Source organism: Conger conger, chromosome 6 (assembly GCF_963514075.1).
Source record: "Conger conger chromosome 6, fConCon1.1, whole genome shotgun sequence".
Lineage (NCBI taxonomy): Eukaryota > Metazoa > Chordata > Actinopteri > Anguilliformes > Congridae > Conger > Conger conger.
This window is the reverse complement of record NC_083765.1, coordinates 23,976,606-23,998,820: the sequence shown is the minus strand read 5'-3', so window position 1 is coordinate 23,998,820 and position 22,215 is coordinate 23,976,606. Positions and strand designations below refer to the sequence as shown.

At 44.3% G+C, this 22,215-nt stretch overlaps 1 protein-coding gene across 1 annotated transcript; it reads right to left on the bottom strand.

The window, feature by feature from the left end:
• Positions 1-178: 178 nt before the first annotated feature.
• LOC133131513 (zinc finger protein basonuclin-2-like) lies at positions 179-20,433 on the bottom strand. Its single transcript, XM_061246895.1, has 7 exons — positions 20,377-20,433; positions 18,305-18,364; positions 10,272-10,374; positions 9,314-9,549; positions 5,613-7,039; positions 4,836-4,976; positions 179-914 (listed from the first exon to the last, which is right to left on the bottom strand). Exons 1-7 carry the CDS (start codon positions 20,431-20,433, stop codon positions 179-181), a joined length of 2,760 nt encoding a protein of 919 aa, XP_061102879.1.
• Positions 20,434-22,215: the final 1,782 nt, after the last annotated feature.

Below are 22,215 nucleotides of genomic sequence, written 5' to 3'. Positions count from 1 at the left end.
CCCACCAACCCAATCAAGTCCCAGTCATGCACCTTATACACATGGCTACATGCTAATTACCCAGGAGAAAAGAAAAGCAGGGCTGATGTGGGTTGGAGGGCCAGGGTTGATCATCTGTGGTATAGTGGATGAAGTTTGAGGGGTGCAGGTCTTGGGGCCCTGCGGGCAGGGGGCTGTATCAGTCCATCATGGCTGTGAGGGGGGCTGTGTTTTTATGCAGGGTGGGGTTCTGGCTGCGTCTGTCTCTGCAGGGGAATCGCGCATGGCTCCGCAGCATGCTCCCGTAGGAGGACAGTGCAGTAATGGATCCGCAGGGACCTTCCATCGCTGAGGGCTTCGTGGCAGATGAGCCACGGAATGCTGCGCTCACCACTGCCCCCAGTGGCCCGGAGCAGCACTGCAGGGGGGGCGGGGTCGCCGGGGCAGGGGAGGAACCTTGTGACAAAGGGGAGGAGTTACATGGTGAGGGGGCGGAGTTGTGACACAAGGGGGAGGGGTCACACTGCTGCCAACCTGCTGCTTCGCTGCTACAACCCAGACTCTCGCTCAAGCCAGTGTCCCCAAGCTGCTCGGCCTTCTGGCAGATGTAGTCCCCATCACCGACGGCCTCCGTTTCGTTCAGCAGGGCACCTTCGTTGCTCCCTGGGTCTGATTCAGCGCTGTTACTGGACCATGCACTGGAGGTCGAACGGAGCTCTGCTGATATGGAGCGCTCAGGGGAGTGTGAGCCGCACTCGATCATGGGGCAGAACTCTTCACCTCGACCACGCCCGCCTTCTCGTCCCCCCACAGCCTCAGCACCCTGCTCATGGCCGCTAAGGATCGGGGGCAGGGGTGTTGGGGGTGAGTCCAGGGCCAGGTGATCCAGCTCTTTGGTCAGAAGCTTCCGATGCAGGTTTATGTTGGAGCTGTGCCTGTGGCAACAAGAGAATGCTTTCATTATTGTCGCTCTAAAAGACATCCATTATCATCTATATCTAAAACAGTTTCATTATCATCACTGTCTAAAACACATCCACTACCATATCTGTCTAAAATATTCATTATCAAATCAGTCTAAAACATTATCATCACTGTCTAAAACACATCCACTGTCATATCTGTCTAAAATATTCATTATAAAATCTGTCTAAAACATTAATTATCATCACTGTCTAAAACATCCATTATCAAATCTGTCTAAAACATTAATTATCACCACTGTCTAAAACATCCATTAGTTTGTCTATCTAAAACATTCATTATAATCATATATAAGTCATATTCATTATCTTTACTGTCTGGTGTCTCAACACATCCATTATCATAAAGTATCTCAGACATATCCATTAGCATCACTCTCTAAGTCACACCCAATATCATATCTAAGACACATCCATTATCTTCACAGTCTAAAACTTGAAATCACTGGAAACTACTGTATGCTTAAATTGTTATTTGGTAGATATAGTTATGTAATAATGTTTTAGTTTGTAAGAAGTTGTAGCTGGGTTTTATTAGTAATTTGTAATTTGGACTCTTGTGTTTAATACGATCCTTCCTTTGTTTTACAGTGCGTTAATGAGGACTGGGAGGGGGTGCAGTGAGATTAACTAATTGCATTGTTTTAAAAAGCATCTGTTGTTGGTTTTCCTGTTAAAGTAAATCAGGCACTTATTGAAATGAGGTGTGAATGGGAGGCCAGTTAGCGCTGCATATCTGAGCTTATTGCGTCTCTGCGATGCCAGGGTAAGAGCTGTTTATGTTAAGTGACGCCTAAATCATTATTGCACCTACAGACACAGGACACGGTGCCCTCTAAATAGTAAACCCACTGTTAAATGTATGAGCTTTGACAGTTTTGATTGGCACGGATATCAGAATTCTCTGCAAATCCTGTGCAAATTGTTCTTTACAACCTTAATATAACAATAATAATAATAAAAAACTTCATTTATATCGCACCTTTCATACAAAAATGTAGCTCAAAGTGCTTTACACTCAGCCAATTACAAAGAATTATAAAGACAAGACATTGTAGATAAAGGAATACAGAAATAAAATAATAAATATATCCACACAACAAACAAATAACAAGACAAGACAATCACATTGGGGCCCTTAAATTGGATGACACTGATTGTGGGAATATACTGTAATTCCAAACTACAACCAACTAACAAATAATAAGACAAGACAACACTTTGAGGCCTTTCCCCTGAGCCTCCCTCCAGTCGGATGACACTGATTGTGGGGATCGGCATTAGCCATTTACATTATATCATTGTATCAACGCAATTCACGGATGTGGAAAATTATGGTTTGAAAATGTAATTTTAAAAATTAAGTTTTGTTGTCTTGGTTTTTATGATCCTGCTCCCCTCCCTCAGGTGCTTCTGTTATAATACATAACACAATACATAATACACAACAAGAGCAGGTCAATGCTTCCCATGATTCAATGGGAGTTCAGCAGCTGTAAAATATGGAAGCAGTACAAAGAGATTCAGCCCCGGTCACAAAATGCTAGGTAGGCCAAACTGAATCCTTTTTCTAAAATGCTACTGTAGAACATGTATAGCACATCCATACTCTGAACATATGCAGTATATGACAGAAGCACTTATCAATAATAAGAGATAATTCATGTTAAATATAAATTCTTATGTCCCTGGTCTGGTAGTTAATATTCAGAGCTTTCTGACCAGGACAATGAAATAGGATGATGAATACAAGGATGATGATTAAATACTCTGAAGCATTCTAAAACATTCTACTACACTGAAACCTACACTGCAAGGAACATTCCAGAAATAAATCAGTATTTTCAACTCAATATTTTTGTCATCCAAGACACTTTTTCGTAAACAAACTGTTGTTTGAGTTTCAGGGGCATATACAGTATACAGTATAGGATGGAAAAGATAAAATGTATGATTACAGGGCTGCCCAACCCTGTTCCTGGAGATCTACCGTCCTGTGGGTTTTCACTCCAACCCTGACAAAGCACATCTCGTTCAACAGCTAGAGCCAGGCTGCCCAACCCTGTTCCTGGAGATCTACTATCCTGTAGGTTTTTACTCCAACCTGAATAAAGCACACCTCATTCAACAGCTAGAGATCTCATTAAGCTGACAATTACTGGAACTAGATCCGCCAAATTAGCGTTGAAATGAAAGCTGACTAGCAGAGTAGATCTCCAGGAGCAGGGTTGGGCAGCCCTGAGTTATATTTTTCAACTCCGATTTGTATTCTATACTTTGTAAAGATTGACATTTGAACTTCCCAACTGTAGAATAGTTTGATGGTTGATGTGACACGGTGAGCTCTGAGCAGCGAACTGTGACAGACAGGCCAGCTGCTAATGTGAGCGTATTCCTAGGCGTGTTGCTCCGACGTGCTAACGAGTATACGTCGCATCTCCTCACCCTCACCTTGGTATATGTTAAAACATGCAGCGGTTTGACAGGCTTCCCGTCGCTAATGTATGCACCTGTATGTAACAGGTAACCTTGTGCAGGTTAACATCACGTTATCACCTGAAATAAGGACACATGCTCCCTTTCCTTTTTTTTGGAGCGGCGGCATCAAATCTGGCGCACGCCAATTACTGAAAGACTCAAACATGTAAGAGAAAGTTTAGGCAGCTAAAGCTCCGGACTGAAGGAAAGATAAGAGATTTTCTGAAAGTGCTTCAGACAAATGCAACACAGGAGAACATGCAAGCCCCACAGAGAGAGGGCCCTGGCTGGGCTTCAGCCTGGACCACCATGCTAGAATGAGTGCAATACACCAAACTTTGTGCTTGGACCCCTAATAATAACAATAACAATAACAATAACAATAATAATATTATGAATCCATTGAGGCCGTGGTTTTAGTCAATCTGGAATACAATCACACCAATTGTCACACAATATCTGTTTTTTTCCATTGTTTCTGTGTACCAGCTCATTAAGGAGAGGCATGAATTTAGCCGTGTACAGCATTATTTTTCATCCTCAAGGGAAAACGCTCCTGCATGCAAATAGAACTAACATTTGCACCCAGGAATCTTCCTTAGTTAAGCAAACTGATGCTTGTGTGACTGTGGCTATGCATTCAGATGTGACACTGCAGTCATTTCAGTTTCACACATCATTTCTGCAGGAAAAACCCTCTCAACATAATAAAAGTTATCGTTATATTACAAATTAGGTAGCAAGTGAATTAGATTCTTAATCTATTTTTAACCTTAGATTATTATTATCAGTATAGACTTCCATTCCACTGTAGCTTGCTAGCTGGATAATTGCCCAGTCAGGCAGGAGGGTTACTATGCTTCCTACATGTCCCATGATTCCATTCTTTCAGTCAATTACAATGTAGGGTATCAGTAATGATTGGCCCGATTATGCTTATAAATTAACATGTATACATACCAGACCTCAAGTAAGTGTACATGTTCATTTATAAGCATAATATGGCCAATCATTACTGATACTCTATATTGTAATTGACTGGGAGAATGGAATCAAGGGATTCAAATACTTTTCAACGCTTATCTGGTGAACTTGTGAAATACTCAGAAAAAGTGCAAACCCAGCCCTCGGGCCGGCTAAATTGCTCAAACTGAGTTGATTAGAAAGCTTCATATAAAAGTATTTGAATGCAAATCAATTACGTATTTGACCCAGGTCTGAAGCCTACATACGGTACTAATAAGCAGGACTATGTTCTGTACATTACCCAGGTAGGTTATTTTACAGACACCGTGCTCTCTCAGGTGAGGTGCATGAGGTGTTCATGTAAAGGTGTGGGGCCTGGGGCTGTGTGACCACAGTTTTGGGGTCTCAGGCAACGTTTGGGGGACCCACCTGTCTCGGCTGCGCCGTGAGGGGAACGCAGCGCTGCAGCCGGACAGCGTGCAGATGTGCATCTCCTTCAGGTGAACGTTCCGGAAGTGCAGCTTCACGCTGTATGAGCTCCTAAAGCTCTTCTGGCAGACGTAGCAGGTCCTGTGGTGCATGCCGGAGTTGGGGTGTAGGCCAGTGTTAGAGTTTAGGTCGAAGTTTGGGTGTAGGCTGGATTTGGGGTGTAGATCAGAGTTGGTGTGTAGGCTGGATTTGGGATTTAGGTTTGAGTTGCTGTGTTGCTCAATGTTTAGGTGTAGGTCAGAGTTGGGGTATAGGCCAGATTTGGGATGTAGGTCAGAGTTAGGGAGTCGGGCAGAATTGGGGAGTAGGTTGAAGTTGTGGTGTAGGTTGGAGTTGGGATGTAGGCAGGATTTGGGGTGTAGGTTGGAGTTGGGGTGTATGTTGGAGCTGGAGTGTAGGTCAGAGTTGGGGTATAGGTCGAAGTTTGGGTATAGATCAGAATTGGGCTGCAGGCTGGATTTTGGGTCCCTCTTGCTGGTGCAGAACATGTTGAACGTGGGGTCACTCAGCTCCTCTTTAACAGCAACGAGCGGCTGGATGGGAGGCGGTGAGGAGTGGCTATTGCTCTCCTTCTCCTCCCTCAGATCTCTCAGCTCCTCCTCCTCCTCCTGCTCGGTAACCCTGCTCCTCTCCCTGTCGCAAGTCACAAAGTCACACACCTCCAGCTCCTTCTCTTGCGCCCCCTGGTGGCTGTGCTCCCTACAGTCCTCCTCTGACCACGGAGGTGCGGGGCCTGAACTCCGCTCTCCTGGGGAAGGAGAACATAGCTGGCTGTCCCGGATACTGTTGCTAACGCTGCGGTTGTTGTTACCATGGTTGTCTCCAGGATCCTCCACCTCCTTGTACTCCCCAGCCGTGCCCATCGCCTCCGTCTCGATTTTCACGGGCATGCTGGACTTCCGGGGCTTCTTTTTGGGGGCCGATTCGGGGCCAGGGTCCTGGAGGGGGAGGCGGGGGCTACAGGAGATGGGATGAGTCAGGGAGGGGCCGTTGGTGGGGGAAGTTAGAGAGACCGGGGAGTGGACGAGAGCGCCAGGGGGCGGCACCAGCGGGCGGTAAAATGGCGGTATGGGCTGTGCTGGCTGAACGGATTTCAGGGAGGGGAAAACTAAAGAGCCTTGCAGCTGGGGGTCCAAACTGGAGGTGGGTGTGACCGGCAGGAGGGGCGTGGCCATGTGGACAGAGATTACAGGCACAGCAGAGATGACGGGCGTGGCCGAGTGGGTGGGGCCATTCATGATGGCTGTGGTTGAGTGGGCATGGCTGGCAGAGCGGATGAGGTCGCGGTCACGGTTGTTCCGCAGCACGGGCAGGTGCAGCCGCGGGTTGGGGTTGGCGCTGTGGCGATTTCGGCTGCGCAGCGAGCTGAACACCATGTTGCAGCCCTGCACGGTGCAGCGGTGCTTGATCTTCAGGTGCACGGCGTTGAAGTGGATCTTCAGCGTGCCCTTGTCGTAGAAGGTCTTGCCGCAGGAGCTGCAGCAGACCCGGCCCTTGCGAGACGCCGCGCCCAGGCGTCGCATGCGATGCGGCCTGGAGGACAGGGTGCCAAACGGCAGGCTCCGTGGACCAGGCTTCAGCAGGTGGGGGTGCTGGGGCGGGCTGGGGGAGTGCGGAGGCGTGCTGCACGGCTCCACCTTGGGGTCCATCCTCCCCACCGGGGCACCCAGGCTGGAGCAGGGTGAGAGAGACGCCTCTGACCCTTTGACCTCTACCGGCTCGCTCTGATTGGGCAAGCCCAGCTCCTGCGTGAGCCCATTGGCTGGCAGGCTCGGCGACCGCGTAAGTCCATTGGCCGGGAGGCCGAGTGAGGGGGCGGAGCCAGTGTTGATGTACTGGAAGGGGAGCAGGAAGGCCAGGCTGTTGGGGAGGTTCTCAAAATAGTGGACGCTGTCGGGGCCCCTGCCCTGTAGGCGGGCCAGGAGGGCAGGGCTTCGGGTGGGGCTGGTGCTCTCTATGAACGTCCTGATCCCAGATTCGCCCTCAGAGGGGGGCATGGTCACCGTCCGCCCCTCCTGCTCCTGCAGGGCCATCAGCTCCACGATTGTCTTGGTCTCCCCGAAACGCAGGAACTGCTGCAGCGTCACCACCTCCTCCTCCTGCGACATGATGCTCCAGCGGTCCAGAACCTTCCCCATGGTGTCCTGTGACAAAACCAGTATACAGTGCAGTCCGTAAGTATTTGGACAGTGATACAATTTCTATTCTTTTGGCCCTGTACTCCAGCACATTGGATTTGAAATTAAACATGAAGGTTAACCTGCAGACTGTCAGTTTTAATTTGAGGGTATTCACAGCTATACTGGGGAATCCGTGTAGGAATTGCATCCCTTTTTATACATAGGCCCCACATTTTGGGCACCAAAAATAATTGGACAGCTGTTTCTGATTAGTCAGGTGTATTCAATCACTTCCATAGTGCAGGTATATGGAAGCTTTCAGTATCTAGTCTTGATTCTAGACTTTTGATTGCCATTTGCCAACACAAGGAGCAGATTTTCAGAATGACAGTCAAGCAAGCCATTATGAGGCTTGCACTGCGAATAATGCACATCCTGAAACAAGGGGCTGGGGCTGAGATAATGTATCAGTCATAATCAAAAAAGCCCTCACAGTTACTCCAACACACCTTTAATTTGTGAGATTCCCCTTTATCTGAGAAAGATCCAGACAGGATCAAAACATTGTCGTATAATTTCACATGTGTGTATCACAAATTAAAGGTGTGTTGGAGTTTAAAAGTGAGCTGGCTTTTTAAAAATGATTGTCCGATAACATAACAACATCACTTCCCCTTCAGCCTTAATCGCCCCACATCCTGTACGGCTGTAATGCTCTCGAACGCAAGGTCAAGGGTCAAAAGCACCATTACACCATTTCCTGAAACAATCAATTTATTCTGTGAATGTTTCATTAAAAACAGCTCAGCCTGGACTGTTAAGCCTAGCTGGTGACAGTGATCTTGAATTACTCTCATTAGCGGTGAAGAAATCCAGGACTTATTGGTCGTTATGCTAATCACGTACTGAGGGTGTACATCTCTCATTTAAATATTAATGAAGGCTGGTTTCATTAAGGAGAACCAGAACAGTGTGTGCGTGTATATATGGACTGTATGTAATGTTGTATATTTCAGAAGAATAATTATGCTGAGCATATTTTTTTTAAAACTGTTCCTCTGAAGAATATGAGAGTTTAGAGACACTTAAAAGTACCGCTATAGTGTTCTTAAGAAATAAAGAATTTTCACATTCAATTATGTACGTATTTACTATATACACGTAGCTTTGACCGTGTTGATTTGTTGCATGGACCAGCAATATTAATTCTATTTAATTTTGAGTGTCATAATTTGTATGGCACACACAGTACACACACACATACACATACATACACACACACACACACACACGCACACACACACACCTGACATCTGCACTGTGATTACCTTATGCATCCTGTAAGTCCCTTCAGCAATATGGGTGACGCACTGTTTGTGAGCTTAATAACAGCAATCTCATAATTACCGTAAGAATCACCCACTCCAAGCTCCATCTCATGCTGTGTACCCACACAAATTAATTTTACACAGATATATTTATTCAACTGCTGCCATTTGCTGATGCATCTGTATTTCATGTCCAGTAAATGATCAGTGACAGGACAAATGAAAACCTTATGTAGCTGTCAACACTCGAGCGGTCGGTTGTAATTAATGCAGAAGAGCAGGGCCAGTTTGGCCTCAGTGCGATTACCACAATCGCAGCTCTTGTGCTCCGTTATCAACCCGGGTTCAATGATTCAGCCGAACATTTACTGTGCAGTAAATATCACCGTTTAATCTCACTCATGCCTGTCTACTTTGGACTTAGAAAAGCACCTCCTTAAGAGGCAAACCACCATTTCATATGAACTCTTTAAATGCCAATACAATTTAAAAAACGATTTTCAACAAAAGACGATTTCGTTCAAAACTGCACAATCAGGTGAAAGGATATTCTTCTGAAATTTGCTGAAAAATTGGTCACACACGCATACACATGTACATGCACACACACACGCAAGCACACAAACGCACACATGCTGTTCGACACACCTTATTTAGCATCCATTATTTGTATCATGTCCTGTATATAATCACACATAAAACACTCATAAATAAAGGTACAAAAAGTGCCCTATTGGTAAATAAAATTGTACCCCTAGCCAGCAATTTATCATTTGTATATTTTCTGCTTGGAAAACATACTAATTTGTAACCAAAGAGAGCATTACCCTGCTGAAAAAACAGCTGGTAGCTGGTAATTTGAAGCTGGTCATAGCTGGATTTTACACCAGGGTACTGTAATGTCAGGGTACACTTGGAAAAGGCGCCCCCGCTGTGGCTTCATTTCGGAGAGAGTGCCCGTGAGGCGTACCTGCAGGATGTATCCGCGGACATAGTCCCGCAGGGTCCAGCCCAGGCTGTGTAGGATGTGCAGGATCTCGTCCTGCTTCAGCACGCTGAAGAGCCGGTCCAGGAGGATCTTCAGCCGAACGGGGAGGGCCTGCGTCCCGTACAGGATCAGGGAGCTGATGTCGAACACCACGCTGGACTGCACCAGCTCCACCTGGGCTGGGTGGTACAGGTGCTGCGTGCTCAGTTTGTCCAGCGCTGGGAGGGACAGACAGACAGACACGTGTCTCAGGGATAATCGTTTTTTGTTTTATATATCCAACTGATTTGGAAAGATAATCTCCAATGGTAATTTCCCAAAACATAAAAATGTACCAGGCAGGTACAATTCCCTGACCCCAAAGAGGAAGCTTATCAGACATATCTCATACAGTGTTTTGAATCAAGCTTAAATTAAAAAAAATAATACATTACATCTGCTCCTGGATATCTGCTGTCTTGTTGGTTTTCATTTCAACCCTAATTTGGCACACCTGTTGTACTATTTTGCAACTGAATAGTGTTGAAGAGGTGTGCCTTGCTAGGTTTGGAGTGAAAACCTACAGGGTGTTAGATCTCCAGCGACTGGCATGAATTGGTGTCAGTGTTAAATTTCAGGGTTAAATTTGAGGATAAGCTTTGACTCTGACATTGTAGTGCCGTGATCTCGAACTCAGTGCCATGGAGGGCTGTGTGAATACTTAATTAGTACAATTATTTGATGAATTCCCTGGCTGTAAGTTTGCACATAATGTATATGAGGTTAAATGTGTTATTTGTGTTGTCTAAATAACAACTGTTGCTTAAATGCTGTGCCTTAATGAATATAGCTGAATTAGTAATTGGAATCAGTTAAGGCAGCATTAATTGGTTGGGGTGAAAATCTGCATACACACGGCCCTCTGTGGGAATGAGTGTGAGACTGAGTGTGTGAGTCTCACCGTGGGCCACCCAGCCGTGCTTGCAGTGGTCACATGTCCTCAGGCTGATCTTCCCGGGCTGAAAGCTCTCACATGCGCAGTTCAGCAGAGTGCAGCGAATCGCCTGCAGAGACAGAGAGGTAAACACGGCACAAACACGGCTCACTAACGCTTCATTGTTTCTTTGTCAGTTTTGCTCTCTCTTCCTTCCTTGCTCCGCATAAGAAATAAAACGCCTGTGGAATCCAGAATTTCTATATCTCCCTGTGTCCAGCTCATCTATCCTCTCTGGGGTGTGTCTCGGCGTGTGACACTGGTCAACCAGCTACCTGCTGTTTCAAAACATAGCTTGAGCAGTTTTCTTCAGCAAGGCTGACCTCTGAAATCAAAATATGTAGTTACCTAATAAGTACCTGGTATTTACACGGTTAATATTAGGTAATTAACGGGCTGTAAAATAAATTGTTACCCATAGCTTTCAGGTAACCTCTGTTTCTGCAGCACAGTCCTGCCCTCAGTTAATTCATCACATTCACATAGAGCTTTCCTCACACTCAAATGTTTTACAGAGATGAGGGGGGAACCTGCCTCAGCCACCACCAATGTGCAGCACCCACCTGGGTGATGGACACAGTTAACCTGTACTGCAACCGCACAGTCATATTGTCTTAGCACAGTTAAACTGCTGTCTAGATAACCTGTTCTACACAGTCATATGTCATAGCTAATCCTTACTATAGAGAAATAAAGTCACACTTTCAAACCACTTTGTGCCACTACTTAGCACAGTCATTCTGCCACAGCATAACACAGCAAGTGATTTGTGCCAAAAGCTTGTTTTGTTACCCTATAATAAGAGCTGCAGAACAATTATGTAGCATGTTTCTTGAAACAAAATAAAAACAAAAAAGTGCATCACAAACTAGGGTGAATGAAGCCATTTAAAACCGTTTTGTACAAAACACAACATAACAGTACACTATGTATATACTGTATAAGTATAAAAGGAATGGATAAATTGTAAGCAGTAAGTATATTATAATGAGGTCTCTTTCACAGCTATCCAACATTCAAACATTCACAGAACATTCAGAGAGCCTTCAGGATGAAGCACCTGTCCCCAGTAAACATTATAAACGGATTGTGTTGCGAGATGTGAAACTGACTTTTGCAGAAAACAGGGACCAAAGACATATAGAAGTGAGACATATAGGTGAGAGATATGACCACTTGAATGCTGCAGGTTAGAAGTGTACAGAAGACATGTTCAGAGACAGTCATATTCATCTGAGTATTTTGAGAAGCATCCCAGCGAACACAAAACATTCTCACAATGTTGCCGCAACATAGCGGCAATGTTACAACATTAACAAAACATTCCAGTAACATCTGCATTTCGCTTCAGGTCAAATTAGCTTCACAGACTTCAGACTGACAATGAGATTTTTAATCTGATTGTCCCTGACAGATTGGACCCTGGTTGCTGATATATATCTGGGTAATCATAGCGAGCATTACAGAGTTTGCCCCCTTGCTCACACAGCACAACAGCTCCAGGCACATGTGCTTACTTACACTTCATAAGTACTCTATTGAGATTTTTTCAAATTAAGATAATATCCTACCGCTGTTTTAAAATGCAAGTGGGGTGTAAAGTATAGCTACATCCAAGCCTAGGTGAAATAGGTTAAGTAAATGCGAAGTATTGGTATGTAATCACAATGAAAATACATTGGTGATTGCTGAACTTAGGACGCTGTTTTTGTCAAGACCAAAACCTCAAAGTCAAAGAAAACTACAATCTAAATCCAGGCACTATATTGCCAAGAAAAAAATATATTATACACAAGAAAGACCCTCAATCTCAGTACCTCTTTCTGCATGATGAGAAATCCAGTCCAGTTCCCCGTTACTCCACTTCAGCCGAACATTATGAGTCTGAACTCCAGTAGCACACACACACACACACCCTACAGATACAGTGTACCGATCTTACAGGGACACAGTACATGTCCCTCTACTGTCACTGTGTGTGTGTGTGTGTGTGTGTGTGTGTGTAGGCGGGGGACGGGTGCATGTACGTGCGGGCGTGTGTGTGGATGCATGCTTTTGTATATATGAGTGTATATGTGTGTGAGTGTGTCTGGGTTGGTACAGGGGTTATGTGTATCTGTGGAAGGGGGCAGTGTGCATGTGTGTGTGTGTGTGTGTGTGTGTGTGTGAGTGTTGGTGTGGGTGTGTGTGTATGTGTGTGTGCATGTGCACGTGTGTGACAGTGTGACCGCGTGTGACTGAATGTGACAGAAGGAAAAGTCCACCAGTTGTCCTGTTTATCAGCCTTACAAAGTTCACCGATATGTGACTGCAGTGGAGCTGAGACTGCAGCAGTGTCAGAGGTCAGAGGTCAGAGCACAGCGGTGCATTCGCTGGCACACACTGGCTGGGTCCAAAACAGCAAAATTGCTCCCTTCTTAGGCAGTATGCTAAGGCAGGAAGGCTTCGAGTGCCATCCCATTCCAAAGTGTGCAAAAAATTATGCCTTCTAAGATGCCTTCTAAGGTGCCTTATTTTAATGATTTTGAAGGGAGCATCGATTAACCTTATGCTTCATACTTCCGTCAAATGAATGCCGGCTGAAAACAGCAGCAGAGTTTGCAAAGAACTGTAAAAGACCTGATCCACAAGAGCAAGTACACAATGAGCTTGATATTTTGTTGTGGTTATAGTTTCAGTTTAATTATTATAGTTTACATTTTAATTACACACCCCACACCCCACACCCCACTTCCACTGAGTTAGCTGGACAACTTCACTGAGTAAAATCAGGAACTTTTGCAAGCCTAAAACATGCCTTGAGGTAAAATGAGCTGGTCTTGGTTTCACTCCAGCCAACTGACTAATCCAGCTTTGTGAAATCTTGACTTTACATTGAAACGGTGGTTGAAATACCCACACTGGAAAGAGCAGCTGAAACACTGGAGCCAAACGCAGTGGAGCTGCTGAGCAGCGTCTTCCAGCAGGACCAGTACGTGAGCCTGAGAGGCGAGGCCCGGTTTGGGCTGCTTGGAGCAGACCCGCGTGCCAGCAGCAGCTGTACAGAATGCAGATCAGCACTCAGCTAAGATCGCCGGCTAATTGCTGTTGCCACAAGTCTCAGTGTGGCCAGGGGTAATTAATTAAAGCACCACTGAAGCTGAAATTTTCAATCAGGATGCGGTAATCCAAATAAAATTGCATGTAATACACCTGACAGCAATCTATTCAATTTTAGTTTTATCCCATCACTAATGCGTTCAAATACCTCAGGTATAAAATCAGTCTTCCTCAGTGAGATTTACCATTTCAGAAGATGTTATAAGTAATCATAATAACAACAACAACAATAATAATAATAATACTAATAATAACAATTATTATTATTATTATTATTATTATTATTATTAATATAATTTAACAAATATAGACACAAGAATATTTTAGACTGTAATGACAACAGAAAGGAACAGTCATGCTATAGTTTTCACCATATAAGCAAGGGTAATTTCACAAGGATGATGGTCCAAATCTAGACAAAAGAAAACAGGGAAAAAACACACATGACTCGGCTATGTAGAACTGTAAGAGTAAAGAAATGGGGCTTTAAGATTATAAAGTGTGGATGTGCGTTCTAGAACTTATAAAACCTATAGTTTTATCCACAAATATCAAATAGTTCATAGATAGCACAGGACACACACGCACACACACACAGCATAACATACACACAAACACAAGCCTACATACACACACACATGCACACATGCACATACACACAACATAAGACATGCACAAACACAGACCTGCACACACGTGATTGGTGGACATGTTAAATGCTTTATGTAAATGCATTCATGTGCGCAGGTGCAGGTACACGACAGGTGCCTCTTCATCGTCTGTCGTGTTTGTCACCTTCCCAGCAGCCAGGCTGGAGGGACACATGGGCACACCTTTGGACAGGTAAACCAAGTTTCACTAGATGAAATCTCCCTACCAAAGGTCAGGCCTACAGATAAACTGAAATGTGTGTGTGTATGTGTATGTGTGCGTGCGTGCGTGTGTGTGCGTGTTTGTATGTGTGTTTGTGCATGTACATGTGTGTGTATGTTTGTTCGTGTATGCGTGTTTGTGCATGTGTGTGTGGTTTGTGTGTGTTTGAGAATGTGTATACACTACACTTGAGAATAAACACTGAAAAACACACACACACACACACACACACACACACACACACACAAACTGTGGTATCTGCAGTGGACAGGGTGACAGCGGACTTCTGTAATCAGAGCCGCAGATTCAGCTCTGTCTTGGCTCCGACGCGCTAATCAGCAGCACGTCTTATCTGCGGACTGTTTGCGCCAAGACAAACATCGGCCATGTTTTAGTACTCTGTTTTCCCAGGTCATTAGAGGGAACGACAGGCGCCGATTACTCCTGCGCTGATTGTACTGTGCCGCCACATTCACGGTTCTGGAGATGAGTCTCAGTTTAGTCCCCCACACTCTGTAAACCGTCATAGGGAAACTGAGAGTCTCTTCCTATTTTTGGGAAGATCACCATAGTGACCCTCAGCAGTAATATTCATATTAATATATTAATATTAACACTCAGAGCACTGGGCCGTATTCAGCCACATAACTCCACAGATGCACTACAATTCTGACCCCTCTGTGGCTATTTGATTGGTCCACCTTCCATTACACAACTGCCATTCAGCAGCCTGGTCTGCTCCGAGCCCCTCCCCCTGGCTGGATATGGCCTGTCACAAATGATTGCAGAGCCACTTAACTTCAGTATAATTATGACCACACGCTCTGTCCTATAGTGCACCTTAAAATGCAGGCAAAGCAATTTTACCACACAGGGTAGTAGAATAGCACACTTACAGGACAGTAGAATGGAGCAGGGCAGTTGGCCTGTCTACACCAAGAGCTATGACGATAACGATAACTATAAATATGTCATTTTAAAAGTTCAGAGGATGGTAGAGTCCACACCACAACTATAACAACAAGGACAGTGAAGAGCAATGTCATTGGGATCACTTTCAGAGCATTTTAACCTGCTACATGAATGATGAAACACTGACCGACAATCAAAATCCATCCGAATTTACAGGGAGTCACGTTCAAAATGGCAGAAGATGTAGTGGAGGGACTATATACCGAATGTTATGGTTTATCAGTGTGGATGCTCATGTTGTTATCGTTATAGTCATTTTTATACTTATGCTCATAGTTGTTGTTGTGGAGGGGCCTGAGCACTCACAGGGCAGCAGAATAACACTCCCCAGCCTCCTCCTCAGAACATCCCCCACCAGGAAAGAACTGAACCCCATTGTTGGTAAACGCATGCAAATGAAATGTAAAACCAGCATTCAAACTGCGTCTGTACCCATGTGGGATTAGAGAGTGGGACTTCTGGGGCATTAAAGTGGTAATAAGCGTTGATATATGCAGAAATATGGCCTGTAATAACACTCTGAGGAAGAGGATGCACAGAATAGAACAGAACCAGACTGCACTGATATAATCCTGTGGTTAGTTCTCTATTCATGTACTTTATTATGATATGATGCTGTGGTTAGCCTGCTCTGTTTCTGTGACTTTGCTCTGATATGATGTCACAGTTAATCTCCTCTGTTCCTGTAGATTTGCCGTGATATGATGTCACCATTAATCCCCTCTGTTCCTATAACTTTGTTCCAAAATGTTGTCACAGTTAATCCCGTCTATTCCTGTACCTTTGTTCTGAAATGATGTAACAGTTATTCCCCTCTGTTCCTGTATCTTTGCTCTGATATGTCACAGTGAATCCCTTCTGTTCCTGTAGCTTTGCTCTGATATAATGTCACAGTTAATCCCCTCTGTTTCTGTATCTTTGCTCTGATATGATATCACAGTTAATCCCCTCTGTTCCTGTAGCTTTGCTCTGATATGATGTCACAGTGAATCCCGTCTGTTCCTGTAGCTTTGCTCTGATATGATGTTACAGTTAATCCCCTCTGTTTCTGTAACTTTGTTCTGAAATGATGTCACAGTTAATCCCCTCTGTTCCTGTTTTACCTATTTACCTATGTAAATTTGCTGTGATCTGTGGCTATGGCAACACCCTCTCTTCCCTCCGTTCTCATGGCAGAGCTCTCATCCCAGGGTTTGAGGACCACAGCTGTCCGTCAGGGTTTTTCCCTTCCCCAGGGGACCCTCCCAGCCAATCAGCTTTCACTGACAGGTATTTGCTCATAACCTGACCCCTTACATGTCCACTGGGAGGAAGAGGTAAAAAATTAACACTTGACATTCTGCGCGGTTCAAGTCCGTAATTGGCGGGGGTTTCTGAGGAAAACCATTACCAGCTCCCCATAGAGCAGGCACATCATAGAGCACCCCCCCACACACACACACACACCCCACCTTCCCTACCCTGCTAATGAGAGAGGGTGGTGGGCTAGCAATCCACCACAGGAGTTTAGCGTGATGGGCAGTGCTCTCCCAGTTCAGGAAACAATAAAAGATGAAATTGAATATTCCATATCTCCTCTCAGCAAAATTCATTTCATTTGCCCCTCTGAGAAAATTAAATAAGCTGACATAAAAAGCCTTTAAAAGAGCAAAAGACTCAAACTGCATATAGCTAGAATGTAAATAAGAATATTATTTACACTGAAGTTACGTTTGTTTGATATACAGCCTGCTGCCGTATTCTTAGCAGATACTATCCGTTTTTGGGGCAGTCTTCTGTGAAAAGCACTATACATATAAAATTTAATTTAATTTAATATTGTTACCATTATGTATACAGTAAAGTTCTGCCAACCAAATGACCAGTATTTTACTGTATAATTTCATTTTTGTTTTACAGGTACTATAGTATAGAGTTGCACATCGCATATTGCACATCAACACAGTTCTCATAAATGACAGATACAGAAAAGAATATCTGAAACACTGAAATTAACCTATTCTGAGAAAGATTCTTGTGGAACTATCTCCTCTCTTTTAACTGTCTTTTTCCTCTCCTCTATCCCTTCTTTCCTCTTGTTTTCTCTGAGCTTCATTTTCAAAAACCACATGTGAACACTCGAAATGTGAAGTATAAAAATAGTCCCACCTTTATTTTCATACTTTACAGTTTTAATATTAGTTTTCAGGATGAGAAATTTAAATGGTCTATACTGTTTCATGTTTTGCTTTCGTATGTGAAAATTGTAGTTCGCAGTTTAAAAAATCAGAAACATGTGAATCTGTGAAGAGGCACACAACTACAGCGTGACCTATTTTCTTTTCATCTTAATATTTTAATTCACATGTGAAAATGTCAAATTATACAAACCCTGTGATCTTGTAGAAGAACCCTATCAAGTTACAGCATTCATTGTATGCTTGAACTAAAGAACGCTTTCAGAACCCTTTTTTCTAAGAGTGTATGTTAAATTCCGGTGGTTAAGGGTCTGTGCTCCTCCATGTGTGCCATCTCAGAGAGTGCAGCAGCCTCTCTGGGGCACAGTGTACATGCGGACGGCTAACGATGTAAGAGCTGGCCCCACAATTAATCGCCTCTCTCCAGAGACATGCAGGCCAGGCCCAAGGGTTTAGGAGAATAAGGTGAGGTTACACCATCCACTAAGCCTTTTAACAAGCAGGGCTCACACATACTGAAACACACACGTGTATGCACACACGCATGCACACACACACACACACTAGAGTATACCATGCCTCCTAAAGTGTTGCTTCACGTCGTACTATAGAAGAGACTTTCATTTTCCTCAAAACTACACCCAGGTTTTTTTTTTCAAACTTTTTTTATCTTTTAAAAATCTTTTTAACCTTTTGATTTGTTTTAGATTAAAGATTTTTGTTTTTTGTTCATCACATAAATAACAACATGTTAGTCTGCCTGCCTGTCTGTAATTCATTACATTTTAAAATACAACTGTATGTGTTACAAAGTTATCCTGTCCGATAAAAACAAAAAACACAACACTATAAATACGCCATAAAAAATCGCACCTGTGCCTCGTCCAAGTGTCTGCCCATGGTCGACCTGTCACACTTAAGCGGTAGGGCCACAGAAGCCTTTAAAAAGACAATAAAAGAAAAACAGAAAAGCTTAGATTTGAGAAAAACAAAGCGCCTGCGCTGAAGGTATATCAGTTGTGCACCAATTTGGCTGGTATTTTGCATTTTGAAAAATCGATATTAATATCCACACACTTGCCTTACAACTGAATCTATTAATTGTCGGGGTCTGCAACAGTAAATGCGAATAAAATTCTAACTATTTTCAATTTAGCGCCATTCCAGATAGCAATCCGTTTAATGTAGGCTATCTCTGATAACAAAATGAAATCGTGTATTAATCTAAAATCAAATTAATGGTTTCACATTAGTGACTGAATATACCTTCTTTGATTTGTTTTATTTTTTTAGCAGGTATGTAGGTTTTACCTCAATGTGAGAGAGCTAAACATTTGATTACAACTATCTGAGTAGAATTCGGTTAAATTAAAGTTATTCTAAAATTATTTGAATTCGTTCTGTCATATAGGCTACACAGGGGGAACGGGTGTTTAATATGCAATTAAATAATGGCTACATTGGCTACTGAATTAATTTTCTTTCCATGGTCAGCACAGACCAATACATTTGTTCGTTGTGTATATCCATAAAACTCTAAATGGAAACCTTTTGCAACTTTTAACACAACATACCATACCAATTATCAGTAGCCCAAATAAATCAAGCTATGTTTTCAGATGAAATGTCCCTGCACGTAAAATATTTGACAAATGTTTTTTTATGTTTTAATTGGCCGTCTTGTTTCCATATCCTTTTGAAAGACCTAGTATGCCGTTTCAGTTGCCTTCATTAGAATTTTTAAATGAAATTAAATTTGGAGGGTGTTCTTAAAATGTTACTGGCCTGGAAAGGATGAATAATTAAAAAATAAAAAGTTGTGACAAAAAGGTATTCTATTCCGTTTACCCGATGACATAGCCTACAAAAAACAAACGAAACCCTGGCTACAAAGACAAGCCAGAATAGCCTACGCTTTGAACAAGTAAGTTCGGCAGTTATGCCAGACCATATCGTTAGGCGTGACGATCAATGCTATGTATGAAATTGCTTTTTTAAAAATGTTATGAGTATGTTTTTGAACGTTTCAAATTATGAATATCAAGGAAATACATCGAGAACATAAAATACAGACAAAATACATACCCCTAACTTAACTCAACTCAACTTTAAATGTCCTTCTCAGCCTACTCTGCAGTTTATGGGCTCCAAATATGAAAAAAAATATATACAAATAGGCTACACAAGGAGAACCACCAGGCACAAGGAAACATTTCGTCGTTGATATTTATTCATACAGTTATTCTAAAGAAAGACAAGACCGGACAGCAACAGACCGCGGGTCAAATTACAAATGACTCCCTACCTCGATGTGACACTGGCATAGGCTACTGTACACACGGGCCGGATATGCGCCCACAACGCTTCCAAATATCCGTAGCCAGCTCTGAACTTCTCCGAGCGGAATCCAATGTTGTAAAGTTTCAATACTTCCCACGTGGATGTTCTTCTGTCGCAACAAGGAAAGCTCCGCAGCGGTCCCTCAATATACCAGCGCTACCGGCATTTGCATAAGGTATGTATAAGAAATACAAGAGACTTGTATACGAAAACCTGTGCCACGCGTATGGTGTGAAAAAGCAAATGTATAAATTAAGCGCTCAGAGAATGGCCACATCTAATTGACCATAGCAATGTCTATTACTAACCCGATTTGTAAGTATGAAAACGTACAGGCGAGAGAAAACTGTTGGTGGACATACGATTGTGCACCTTACACACACATGGGCGCGCGCACACACGCACACACCTGAACAAGTAAAGACATCACTAAGGACGGGATGCCAGTGAATCGTTACAACACAAGTAAATGAAAAGTGAAACAGCAATGCAAAAGATAATAGGAGCAGATGGTGATTTGGAGCACACCTGCGTCGTTACCTGTAGGGAATGGTGTGGGGAAGGATGTGTTCTTACCTGTTGGAACACAGTATAGAGGAATATGTTCTTACCTGCTGTGACATGGTGTGGAGGAGGATGCTGTCATTTCTCAGTTTCCAGGCCCCCATAAGTCCCACCTCTGCCTGGGCAGAGCCACTGCCTGCCCGGCAGTGCCGTGTCAGTCTAGTGCCAACTGTGAGCTCTGAACACAATCTCACATCCACCGCCTTCTTACACTGAGAGAAACAATCTCACATCCACCGCCTTCTTACACTGAGAGAAACAATCTCACATCCACCGCCTTCTTACACTGAGAGAAACAATCTCACATCCACCGCCTTCTTACACTGAGAGAAACAATCTCACATCCACTGCCTTCTTACACTGAGAGAAACAATCTCACATCCACCGCCTTCTTACACTGAGAGAAACAATCTCACATCCACCGCCTTCTTACACTGAGAGAAACAATCTCACATCCACCGCCTTCTTACACTGAGAGAAACAATCTCACATCCACCGCCTTCTTACACTGAGAGAAACAATCTCACATCCACCGCCTTCTTACACTGAGAGAAACAATCTCACATCCACCGCCTTCTTACACTGAGAGAAACAATCTCACATCCACCGCCTTCTTACACTGAGAGAAACAATCTCACATCCACCGCCTTCTTACACTGAGAGAAACAATCTCACATCCACCGCCTTCTTACGCTGATAGAAAGAGACTGGCTCTGGACTGCCTCTCTGACTGGAAGAGAGAGAGAGGGTAGAGAGAGGAGAGAGAGAGAGAACAAGTAAGAGCAGGAGTATTGTGCTGTGTTTCTTCAAGAACAGATCTCTCTCTCTCTCTCTCTCTCTCTCTCTCACTCACTCACTCCCACTCTCAGAAGTTGTGGTGGGGGGGGTAAGGACAAAAAAGAGGGGGATAGAGATGTTACGAGGGAGGAGATGACGGAGTAGGGGTTTAGGTTGTCTTTTCTCTGTACAACCCCCCCCCCTTCTATTAACCTGTCAACCAACACTGCTCCCCCATGACTGTAACCAATCACACTCTATAATACGACCCCTAACCCCTCCCCCTTCAACTCATAAAGCCCAGAAGACTGCAGGCTATTTTACTTACCCCCCATACACATTATACATTTAACCCCCCCCCCCCCCTCGCGCTCACCACATACACTCCCACACACTCCCACACACCTTCCACACACCTTCCACACACACACGCCTCCCACACACACCTTCCACACACTCCACCCACACTCCCACACGCCTCCCACACACACCTTCCACACACTCCACCCACACTCCCACACACACTCACACACACTCTCCTCCCACACACACACACACTCTCCTCCCACACACTCCCACACGCCTCCCACACACTCCCACACACTCCCACACACACTCCCACACGCTCTCCTCCCACACACACTCCCACACGCCTCCCATACACTCACACACACTCTCCTCCCACACACTCACACACACACTCTCCTCCCACACACTCCCACACACACTCTCCTCCCACACACTCACACACACTCTCCTCCCACACACTCCTCCCACACGCTCTCCTCCCACACACTCCCACACACCACCCATACACACCCCTCCCACACACTCCCACACACACTCCCACACGCTCTCCTCCCACACACACTCCCACACGCCTCCCATACACTCACACACACTCTCCTCCCACACACTCACACACACACTCTCCTCCCACACACTCCCACACACACTCTCCTCCCACACACTCACACACACTCTCCTCCCACACACTCCTCCCACACGCTCCCCTCCCACACACTCCCACACACCACCCATACACACCCCTCCCACACACTCCCACACACACTCTCCTCCCACACACTCCTCCCACACGCTCTCCTCCC

Coding starts and splice junctions, on each gene's coding strand:
- LOC133131513 (XM_061246895.1), bottom strand. CDS start 20,433: ATGGGGGCCTGGAAACTGAGAAATGACAGCATCCTCCTCCACACCATG. Junction 7,040..9,313: donor TCCGCGGATACATCCTGCAG/GTACGCCTCACG, acceptor GTTTTGTCACAG/GACACCATGGGGAAGGTTCT. Junction 4,977..5,612: donor TCAGGCCCCGCACCTCCGTG/GTCAGAGGAGGA, acceptor CATGCACCACAG/GACCTGCTACGTCTGCCAGA.